This window comes from Carassius carassius, chromosome 6 (genome assembly GCF_963082965.1).
Source record: "Carassius carassius chromosome 6, fCarCar2.1, whole genome shotgun sequence".
Taxonomy (NCBI): domain Eukaryota; kingdom Metazoa; phylum Chordata; class Actinopteri; order Cypriniformes; family Cyprinidae; genus Carassius; species Carassius carassius.
Genome location: NC_081760.1, coordinates 22,921,896 through 22,933,962, shown reverse-complemented (window position 1 = coordinate 22,933,962; position 12,067 = coordinate 22,921,896). Strand labels below are relative to the sequence as shown.

Genomic DNA, 12,067 nt, shown 5'->3' with positions numbered 1-12,067 from the left:
TCATGACATGACAACGCGATTCTCAGCCTGCGCTCCAGCTGAGTAATCAATTTTATTTTTTTTAAATAATTTATATATTTTATATTCAAACTGAAAACATAATGTGATTAACACTCAAGTCATTCAAGTCATCCTGTCTCAAGTCAAGTCAAGTCCCGAGTCTTTAACTTCCAAGTCCGAGTCAAGTCTCAAGTATTTTATTTTTTTGTCAAGTCAAGTCACAAGTCATAAAAATAGCGACTCGAGTCGACTCGAGTCCAAGTCACAAGTCCCCATGTCTGATTATCAGAGATCAATATCTTCAAGTGTACTCCAATAAACTAGTTTATCCACTAGTGGTTTTATTATTTCCCTGAATAATGACTTCATGTATATGAAATTTTTTTGTCTTGTCTTATTTAGAAGATATTTTTGCCAACCTGATTTGATATTTGTGTTTAAATGCAAGTAAAATGTCCATAAATCTCCTTAAGCACATCCACACATAACCTTAAAAGAGGTCACTTTTCTTGTCTTGGATCGCTCTGCCAATGATTCATCCTTGTTACCACGCCTTCAACTTCCCACGTAACGTTTCATCCTGACTGCGTAATATAGCATCACTGGCCAAGACTCCCCAAAGTCACAACCTCCATCCAGATACCTGGGACTGCAGTCTGCTGCCTGATTCCAGAAAGGAAAGTGCAAATGTGGTCAAGCAAGAGGGAACGCTATCATTTTCAATCATGGAGACCAGAAGTCTTGGGAAGTGTGCTTTTGTTAGAGAGTTTCGGTGGATTCTGAAGTCGCTGTTTTATGCAGGTTTGGGATTTTGAAAGGAAATTGCAGATCATGGCTGTTCGCCACAAACAGAGGTGATGCTTTGCATTTGCTTTTTTTTTTTGCAGTTTTATTTTCTTGAAGAATGATTTTTACTGCAGTGTAACCAATGTACAGTTTCATATGACAAGCATTGTGGTAGGGTTGAATAAACGGTGGGACAATGGGTAGAAAGGGAGGATGAATATTTTTTTTACCTGTCAGCCTATAGTTTTGGAGGCAACTTTTACATAGACATGTGTGCAATGAATTCACAATTTACAGTGAGCTGTGTCTTTTTCTTTCTTTCTTTCTTTTTTCAGGGGAATCTATTTTAAATGGCTTAATGTCTTTACTGTGGTCATTAGAGCTGCTAACCACTTGCTGTAAGATAACTGTTATGCTAATGTGCTGTTCCTTTGAGAAATGTTACTGGAACAAAGCTCCATCTTTTTAAAGCAGACAGCAGCACCTCATTGGCAATTCATCAACAATTTATTTTCATTCCAGTAAAGGGAGAAGACAAACAAAGTGGAGTAAGGTTCCAATTCAGATTAAGTCATTTTTATGTACAGCTTGAAAGAAAATCTGAGATTGAATTCTGGATTTAATATGAAGTTGGTACATGTGCTAAATGCTGTCCATCACCCAGACATTTCATCTGCGTCAACAAGATGTGTTCATTTTCATCTGGGAAAAAAAAAATGTTTGGTCATCTGCAATATTTCACAACTGTGCTAATTGGTTTTAGTTAATGGTAACAACACTGGTTGTTTTTCTAACAATACTAACAAACTTACAAATGCTTCTCCATTCTTTTTCTGTGTGTCAGGACACTGCACCAGCAGTTTGAGACTTATAAGGAGCAGGTGAGGAAGATTGGGGTAGAAACCAAACAACAGCAGGTTGTCCATAAAGATGATGCACCTACCTGTGGAATCTGCCGTAAGACCAAGTTTGCAGATGGCTGTGGACATCTGTGCTCCTACTGCCAGACCAAGTTCTGCGCCCGCTGTGGGGGAAGAGTGTCACTGCGTTCAAATAACGTAAGAACCTGCTACGAGACTTTCATGGCTTTTTCCCCATTCATCCACCATGTTGTCTTTCTCACTGTAAAGTCAGTTCCATTGACTTTCATTTTAATATTTAATTTGTTTTATTATGCTTGCATTAGTCTTTTACTATTTGTAACTACATATCAGTTGTTTGGTTGATTCCCTGATGGAGAGTTTGCTGAATCTGTATAAATCACACAATTCAGAGCGATTACAGAGTCCAAATCCAGAATACACAGTTGAATATCAGTTTCTCCTATACATACAAGTCTACAGATTTGGAATGTGAATCCAAACCACCCACAGCTCCTCTGAGCTTTATAAAGACTCTTCTTTGAGTGAAATCTTCATTGACTTTGCTAAGAGCCAGCTAGGTAATGTGTGGGACCGTTTCCATCAGCACAACATGCAACGGTCTATTTTAAGATCTCATCCTTGCCTGTTGTCTCTTAATAATGGACCTGAGAATGGACTCATCTCACTGGGCATGCTGAGGAACAATCTGCCTTAGTTCCGTCCTGCCCAGTGGGGTGAGGTCCCCTACTGTCACATATAGTCCGTCTCAAAGTTTTCAAAAAGGAATAGTAACAGTGGGGCTGACAAAGTATATTATGGCAGCTCAACCCTAATGCTGTTTAGATTATAGATGCTCAATATATTAGCATCATATTAATAATCGGCCAGTATTGGTGATTTTAAACTGATATTGGACGCATAATTATATCTGCCTATTTTAAGATTTAGATCATGTAGAACTGACTTTTATAGGGTTAAAACACCAAACATTACATACCCTCCTGTAGTTACAAACCCATAAGATTTTCTAAACTCAAATAAACTATTTTTTTATGAAAGCTGAGAGATTCCTGTGTTTCCAGTTTGTCCTCGTGCTTCAGAGAAGTACTGTTGAGCTGCTCTTGACCATATGTGAACATTTTGGTGGAATTGACTTGCAATGGAGGGACAGAAATCTCTGATTTCATAAAAAATTTATTTTATTGTAAAATATAATTGGTCTTAATTATATAACTGGCAAAACTCTTAAGATTTAAAACAACATGAGGGTGAATAGCCTAACTGATGACAGAATTTTCATTTTTAGATGAACTACTCTTAAGTTATATAATTTTTTTTTTTTGAATTTTACTTTTGGGTGGGCCTAAATCTGTATACACACACTAATTTAAACACTAACTAAGGTCAAATCACATTCGGCCTGACAGTAGTGTGTTCCCAGCTTTATGGAATGAACCGGAGCAGCCTGTGCTTGGAACTGAAAAGCCCGTTACTGATAGACGGATTCTCTCCCGTGTCAATGAGAGTTTTTAAAAAGTATTTTTTTTTTTGCAGAATATGCATTGCTGCTGTTTTAACATTTTCTATCACAAATGATAATTATTGGTTAACTGACTGGGTAAACACACAAATTCACAGATGTGACATGCTGAGATAGCCTGGTTAACACCTGTCACACTACTGTGCCAGAAGGAACACGGAGTCTAGAATAAATGAGAGAGTTTTTATTAATCCAACATGGAACACAGGAGGAAGACACACTTTCTGACTTGTAGACCCAACAAAACACAGAGTAGGACTTTTATACAGAAGATAATTAGGGAAACAGGTGAGAGGAATGACTAAATTAACGGGGACATGGAAGACATGGGGAAGAAACTAGACACCTGGAATCAAATTAACCAGCTACGGAAGACATGAACTGGGTCACAGGGGCAAAAACACACATCCAGGTTCCAGGGGTGTAACATTACCCCCCCCCCCCCCCTCCCAGAAGGTGCGACGTTGCACCATAGAAACAGAGGGAGGCGTGGATGGAAACCTGGGAGGAGAACCAGGTTGACGGGGAGGATCCGGAGGTGCTGGTGACCAATGTTCCATGTGGATCTGAGAGGCTGCGGTGGAGCCAGAGCGACAGAGTACTGAGGTAGAGCCAAGGGGGTGAAGGAGCCTGACGGAGCCAAAGGGACGAGGCAAAGGATAGTCGACACCAGACCAAGGCAAAGCCGGAGGGACAAGGGAGCCAGGCAGAGCTTGTGGACTGCCGGGCCAAGGTGGAGAGAAGGGAGCCATGGTGGAGCCAAAAGGTCAACAGGCCAAGGTGGAGTCCAGGCCTCAGAGGCAGAGGAGACTCGGACCACGGCGATCCTGGAGAATGGCAGTCCTGCGGAGATCACACCTCAATGATGGTGAGCTAAGGGCAGCCCCTCTGCCTGCCAGATGACAGCGGTGGAGGAAGCAGGAGCGGGTGGGAGGGCGGGTATTTTGGAGGAGCAGCCACAGGAAGGCACTTTCTAGGAGCAGGCACTGGAGGGCACCTTCTTGGAGCAGGCACTGGAGAACTGGAAGCCCCCTCAGGGCTGGTCTAGGAAACCAAGGATGAAGGAGGGCTGGACGGGACCAGCGGAGATGACGGAGAGAGAAGAGGGGGCAGTTCAACTTCCAGTTCAGATTCCCAGTCTAGAAGATCCACCTCCTCATTTTGGCCCTTTTTGCGCACCATATTCAGCTCACCCTCAGCCGTGGTGCAGGGGGTGGAGTTCCTCTCCAAGCTCTTCACGTGTCCTTCTCCCTTATGGCAGGCAGTGTTACCGGCTCACACACCTGGTCTGACTTCACAGGGTCTGGCTCCGCGGTGATCCTCAGCTCTCTCATTCTATGCAGCGATGGCTCGTCGGTCACGGCAAGCTCGGGCATGCGCTATGCACATCAGGGAGATGGTGGGCTGGGCTCTGGGTCAGAAGGTGGACCTGGCCAGATCCTCCATGGGGAAGATGGTAAGTGGTGACCTGTTTCTCACCAGAGTCCACTCCACGAGAAAGCCAAATTCCTCCCGGGGACCATCTTTGGACTACAACGTGTGTCATCCAGGTAGCTAGCAACAGGAACTGTCTTGTATGGTCCTCAAGAGAACGTCCTTCCTGCTCCAGCAGGAGGAGGAATTCTGGGTGAAGGAAGGGATCCATGAATGCAATGGAAAGTTGCTGAGGAAAACTGAGGAAAAAAACGCGGAGTCGAGAATAATCAAGAGAATCTTTATCAATCCAACACAGCGGTAAATCCAACATAGAACACAGGAGGAAAACATACGTACTGACTTGTAGACCCAACAAACACAGACTGAACAGACTAGGACTTTTATACAAGATAATTGGGGAAACACAGGTGAGAGGAATGACTGGTGGGGGGGGGACCTTGGGCACCAAATAACCTAGAACCGGCCCTGATCACACCTGTCAATCAGACTCATTAAGAATTTTATGCAAAAACACATTATATTTATTTTAGTATTTGAGATGTTAAAATAGTTTTGTAATTGTGCTAAAGTAAATTAGTCTATTTGGTGGCAGAAAATGAGAGTAGCAGACTTTGGAAGCCATGGAATATTTTTTATATATTATTTATATATATATTATTTATATATTTTTTTTAGTTTATATTTCAAAATTCTGACTTTTTGTTCCTCACAATTCTGATAAAAAAAAAATTTAAACTCTAAAAATTAAAGTGGCTGTAGCATTGCTATCTTAATTGTGGCAAGTGGATATTTGAATTTAACATTGGTCAATATTAAATTTGATCGTCCTATAAGTGTAACAACGGCAATTACCAGGCCATTGGTGCCCTTTTCAGGCAATTGTAATAATTTTAATTGTTTATTTTATATTAGCTACATTATGTAATTTAACAGTGTTATTCAATAAAACCATGTGATTATTATTAATTAACCAATCATTATTCACAATCATTAAACAGATGATTCTTCTGCACAATCTGACTTTGCTGCAGTCTGGAATTGACCAACTGGTTTCGTCTGGTCAGAGGAGAACTGGCCCCCCAACTGAGCCTGGTTTCTCCCAAGGTTTTTTTCTCCATTCTGTCACCGATGGAGTTTCGGTTCCTTGCCGCTGTCGCCTCTGGCTTGCTTAGTTGCGGTCACTTCATCTACAGCGATATCGTTGACTTGATTGCAAATAAATGCACAGACACTGTATAACTGAACAGAGATGACATCACTGAATTCAATGATGAACTGCCTTTAACTATGATTTTGCATTATTGACACACTGTTTTCCTAATGAATGTCGTTCAGTTGCTTTGACGCAATGTATTTTGTTTAAAGCACTATATAAATAAAGGTGACTTGACTTGACTTGACTATTGCCTCATTGTTTTTATATAATACATTTTAAGTCATGAAAACTAGAATGTTAAGTAAGATGCGTTGTTGTTGGTGGTGAAATTATTACAGACATTAAAATACGTTACTAACGTCAACAGTCAAAAAAGTTTCACAGGATTGTGAATGTAGCTACCTGAAAGTGATGCACGGGCTTCATCTTGGCCTTTTTTATCTTTCTTTTGTCTGTGCCGGATTGCGCTGATGTCTTTTTCCTGATATAGGCTAGTTGTCCATTAATTATGTTGATAATTTGTATTCAGTCACAAACATGAGGTGAGAGCGAGCGCGGGCGCAGATCCAGAATGGCGTGTCACATGTGCTTATACTGCCTTTTTTTTGGAAGGAGGGGGCACAACAATACTATTCTATATATGAGCGAGGCCTCATAGGGTAGAACAAGCATCCTGTGAGGTTGCTTGGACCCCTCATCTGTGTTTTGTGATATTCTTATTTTGGTATGAGTGGTGAACATGTCTAGAGGTGCTAGTTCTGTTCTCATAATTCATCTCTATCAGAGAGTCATACATGACCACTGTTGGACATGTCTGTTTTTATGTATAGAAAACTAACCTTTGATCACCCATATATAACATTTCAGTTCAGTGATAAATGTATTAAGCAAAATTATAATTATTAAAGCAGCTCTGATTGCCCTTGTCACGCCATATGGAAATGTCTGTTTATATGCACAAGAGAAAACTGGGTTGCTTCACTAACACGTTTTCCTCCCACTCTTCCCTCCCCCTATTTCTTTTTCACACACTCTTTCTTTCCATTTCTCACCATTTATTTTTCTCTTCCACCTCCAACCCTCATCCCCATTACCTCTGTTTGCTTGTCTTTCACTTTCTGCTTCCTGGACTGCATGACTCAAGGACGATAAAGTGGTTAGAGCTTTTCTTTTCTTTTTTGCTGTGTGCTCTACTAATGTGATTTGTGGAAACTGTGTTACATCTGAATATACACAATCACTGGATTGAATCGACTAATTCAGTTTCTGTTGCCAATATAAGAAGTTGTATAAGTGCATGTGTGTGTGAGAGAGTGATTTGAATCTCTTTCAAAACTTTCAGTAAAAAAAATTATTCAGTTAATTCATTAAATTCTTTTTTTATTTATTTAAATTTATAGCAAAAATTCACTTAAAAAATATTTTGACAATATTTTTTTTTTTCTGGATGGTATATTGGTGCCTGTATGTTATAGAACAACCTTAAAATGTACTAGAAACCATAATAAAACTGGTGGTACAATAGAAAGCCTGATTAATCATGATGAATCAGAGTTCATCATAAGTAGAACATGAAATAAGGGGTGGTGTTGGCGCAGTGGGTAAGACACATGCCATTGGTGTGAGAGACCTGGGTTCGAATCCACTGTGAGACACCAATGCGTCACTGAGCAAGACACTTAACCCCTAGTTGCTCCAGAGGCGTGCGACCTCTGACATATATAGCAATTGTAAGTCGCTTTGGATAAAAGCGTCAGATAAATTACATTACATTTAAATGTAAATTACATATATATAAAATTATATCTGGTGTCTGAATAATTTTGGTTGCATAAATTCTTTATAAAACTACAAAGTAATTCAGTCAAGAGCAGTAAGTGATTTTTTTTCATTTTCTTGGATTAACATTACAGCAGCTAGTAGCTAAATTAGGCGCGGCCACTTTAAGAGACGATGAACGCATCCAAAATATTTTTTTTCCTCAACTTTCACTTAAGAAATAACTGACAGTTTTTTCGATCATACTTTCCAAGGCGGGTATTTTGACATATTTTGTATGTATTTGTCGGCACAAGAGCAAAAATAAGCAAATTCGGTGTTCAAGCGTTCAAGCGTTTTGAGACGCCTCTCTCTGCGTGAGCCCTGAACACCAGAACACCGCGAGTACTGAATTGGGCTCTTTCACATCTTTTTGTTTGTACAAACTGCGATTTGTATTTGTTCGTTCAGGTGCAGGAGGGACTTCGAGGAGAAGAGAGAGCTCGGTTCAGTGTCGCTGTCCATGATATGCGACTCTCTCTCCGCGTAAGCACCGAACACAGCGCACGAGTAACCGGCTACTCCGTTAAGCTTTTCCGCGTCTTGTTTCTGGATGATTTAATGTTTAAATCGACAAGTGGTAATGCTTAAAAACACATGAAAAAGATAAGCTTTCGTGACGACGCGCAGCAGTGGCCCATCAACTGTCCTGAGCATCTTTTTAGGCTGGCCTCAGCCAGGCGGTTGAGATCGTTGGGGGCCCCCCCTCAGCCGTGGGCCCCTATAATCGTCACCACATTTCACCCCACTAGAGACGGCCCTGCTCGGAGCTGACCAACCGGATTATGTGATCTCACGCCTGCATAGAGCCCACGTGTTCACTCTCCCCCAGGATTTTTATCCGCCGGTGTGCTTTACATGTTAGGATCAGCGCCCCTCATTACATCGAGCGGCTCAATCCTTCTAGGTGGATTGGAGTGGAATGCTGTACCGCTGATAGCGGAGCCTCATACAAAAGAGCATTACTCCTCTCCTCAGTCTTGTAAGGGAAACGGGTCAATTTAGCTCAAAGGGAATCATTTAAGATTTTATAGGGAATTTGGACAGAATCACTGTTTTATGGCTGATCACTGAGTTGGCCAGTGATTTACTGAACGAGCCGTATAACATCAACTCTGCTATGGATATCAAAATCCAAATTATAGTGAAAACATTATTAATTATCACAGTAACGGCAGTTTAAGACATTAACTTGTAAGCACAACACACAAGATACTTATCTTTTCAATATAAATAAGGCTTTATTGGATATAACTAAGACATATAAACTAATCTAACACATAAACACACGCATCCACACAAGTTGCAGAAAGACAGAAAGTATGGAAAGAATAAGTTTAAGAGAATGAAAATGTGAAATCCCAGGTTTATAGCAATACGTGTGTCAGAATCCTGCCCGGTTAAGCACCCACACCTGTTAGTGATTAACGATCTCATCAAGAGAACCATAAAAGAATTCACCAGTACCTCAGTTCCCGGTCAAGCCTCCAACAGGAACGATCTCCTCAGAGTTGTCTCCAGGCTCCTCCAAGCCAGACGTAACGTATACTCACCTCAGTGTTACGCTAACCTGTGTTCTTGTTCTGCTGTTCCCAGGACCGTGGATCACCGTGCAACATCAAATGATTTGATGGTCGCTGTATTCTCCTATGATTACTCCGAGTTGGTACTGCCTTTGGCTTATGAGAAGGAAGTGGATATTAGTGAGCAATCAATGACTGTGGCTTTGACGTCTGCAATCCGAACTAACTCACCTGTGCGATTCCATGTGAATACCAAACTGCCTGCACTGGAAGAACAGAACTTCACTGTGCACTAAGATACACTGAGCACTTGAACTCTATTTGAATAAACATATTTCTGAATTCACTTTTACATCTGTGTCCCGAGTCCTACCTGACAGAAGACTTGACACAAACCGAAAGGGAATTCAGCACAGCCAGAGGACAGCGCTTCCAGGTTGATGTATTTGGCAAGTTCAGTCTCACGACCAGCGCCCTTCTCTGGCCTGAAGGAGGACTGCAATGATTTCTTATCTCAATGCTTGATCATCCTGGAGCAATACGCACCCTAATACCCTACAGAGAGAGCAAAGATCTCTTTTATGATCCTGCAATTATACGGGGCTGCGTTGAGATGGGCAGAAGCGTTATGGTTTCAGGGAACTGCGGTCACCTCGTCCTTCCAGAACTTCATCCGCCATTTCAGAGAGGTTTTTGGGAAACCTATAGACGACGACTCCTCCACAGATCTTTCCCCGATAGATCCTCGTTAAGCCCAGGATGGGCTCCCAATCCCCCGTTAAGCCCAGGATGGGTTCCGATCCCCCGTTAAGCCCCGAAGGGGCTCTCGATGTCCTGTTAGGCCCCGAAGAGGATCCCGATCTCTTGAAACATGATTTTTGAATCGTGAATCACCGATCTTGGACAGTAATCGATTCAAAATGCTAAGAATCGAATGAATCCCGATTTCTATAGCGATTCAATGCTTTCAAAATGTATACACATTAAATTACTACACGCACGAATTAATGGAGACCTTGAAGAGTGTTCGTGAATCGTGCCTCTTATCTGTCCTTCACACGCTCCACTGTTTACCGACTGAGACTGTCACAGGATTGCGCTCGCGGTCCGTTCGTCTCTGACGCAGCTGACGTGTGATCTATAGGACTCGTGGCCAGTAATGCTAACGTGAAGTAGTTTTACTTTTCTGTAGTTTGTCAATGGCTCTCTGCATCTTACCGACAGAGTTACCGGAGCCGTCGACAGCTGTATTTATTGCATGGACGGAGCAGAAATGTAAGTGTCTAAATCATACGCACAGATCCATTGAATGATAAATGTTTTTAAACAATGCGGATGAACCGAATATACGAAGGAAACTTTTAAAATTAACCACAGCATTAACAATGACCTTGAAATAATAGCGCGAGATTTAGCTGATAATCAGATGCATGAAAGTAGCGTTTGTTTCATTAGCAAACGTTTTCTCTCAGAATCATTCGCTGATAGAGAGGAAAAGTTAAATAGAGATGAAGATGTTTTCACACTGAAAGAGAAGCGATCTCGCTTTCATAGACGTGCCAGGCTATATCTGCAGGTAAACTGAATAAAAGCAGAATGAACTGATGAAACTAAAAAAAACACAAACAATTTATGAATGATGCAGTGTTAATTGACATTTATTACAGTACAGAAACTATAAAGTATATTTTCTACCTTATTCTGTGCAGAAAATTTAAATAATTGCTAATTAAATGTAGCCTAGTATATAAAACAATCATAAAATTGCCATTAGGAATGAAAATATCGATTACAAATGATTGATTATTGTCCAGCAGTGTATTTGATTTATTACAGCTAATTAAAAGTAATTAAAAAAGAAGATAATTCCTTGTAAAAAAATAAAATAAATAATAATAATAATAATTATTATTATTATTATTATTATTATTATATAGGCTACATACATAAAATGATTGTATTTGACATTTCTGTCACTTCTGAAATTATGGCTACGCCCCTGGTGTGACAAAATGTTAGCTTATACATAATACTCTTTAAGCTCTTTTTTAAAAACTTGGCTTACATACATTTTTACGTATGCCATGTCGCATCATTAAACTAGCATTTAACAAAGGACAAAAGTTTTTTTTTTTTTTCTCTAACCTATGGTTCTCTAACCATAAATGCTACTGTAATTTGCCCCCTGACTAAGCATTTAAAGAATTTAGTAGAAGCATTTAAATAATCCCGTGAATGCACTTAAAGAATGCAGAATCGAATCGCTATAATCAAATCGAATCTGACTAAGCATTTAAAGAATTTAGTAGAAGCATTTAAATAATCCCGTGAATGCACTTAAAGAATGCAGAATCGAATCGTTATAATCAAATCGAATCGAATTGAATCGTTCTAAATTTGCAAAAATCGTTCTTGAATCGAATCGAAAACCTATGAATCGTAATCGAATCGAATCGCTGCCTTGCCAAAGATTCACAGCCCTAGTTCCCGGTTAAGCCTCCAACAGGAACGATCTCCTAAGTTGTCTCCAAGCTCCTCCAAGCCAGACGTAACGTATACTCACCTCAGTGTTACAGTAACCTGTGTTCTTGTTCTGCTGTTCCCAGTACTGTGGATCACTGTGCAACGCCAAGTGATTCGATGGTCGCTGTATTCTCCCATGATTACTCTGAGTTGGTACTGTCTTTGGCTTATGAGAAGGAAGCGGATATTCGTAAGCAATCAATGACTGTGGCTTTGACGTCTGCAATCCGAACTAACTCACCTGTGCAATTCCATTTGAATACCAAACTGCCTGCACTGGAAGAACGGAACTTCACTGTGCGCTAAGAACCGAAGATACACTGAGCACTTTCTGAATTCACCTTTACATCTGTGTCCTGTGTTCTACCTGACAACGTGAAATTGCACAGACATGAACAACCATCAATCAGTTAATCCTCGC

General features: G+C 40.7%; 1 protein-coding gene across 12 annotated transcripts in view; it reads left to right on the top strand.

The window, feature by feature from the left end:
- The window catches only part of LOC132142509 (regulating synaptic membrane exocytosis protein 1-like), a 93,510-nt gene that overhangs the window by 19,298 nt on the left and 62,145 nt on the right, over positions 1-12,067 (top strand). For 11 of the 12 annotated variants that reach the window (XM_059552432.1, XM_059552431.1, XM_059552434.1 and 8 more), the window contains exon 2: positions 1,631-1,844. In XM_059552432.1, coding sequence (XP_059408415.1) covers positions 1,631-1,844 — 214 coding nt within the window. Of the gene's footprint in view, positions 1-648; positions 855-1,630; positions 1,845-12,067 lie in introns of those variants that run through there. The other variant, XM_059552435.1, reaches the window with a different exon arrangement.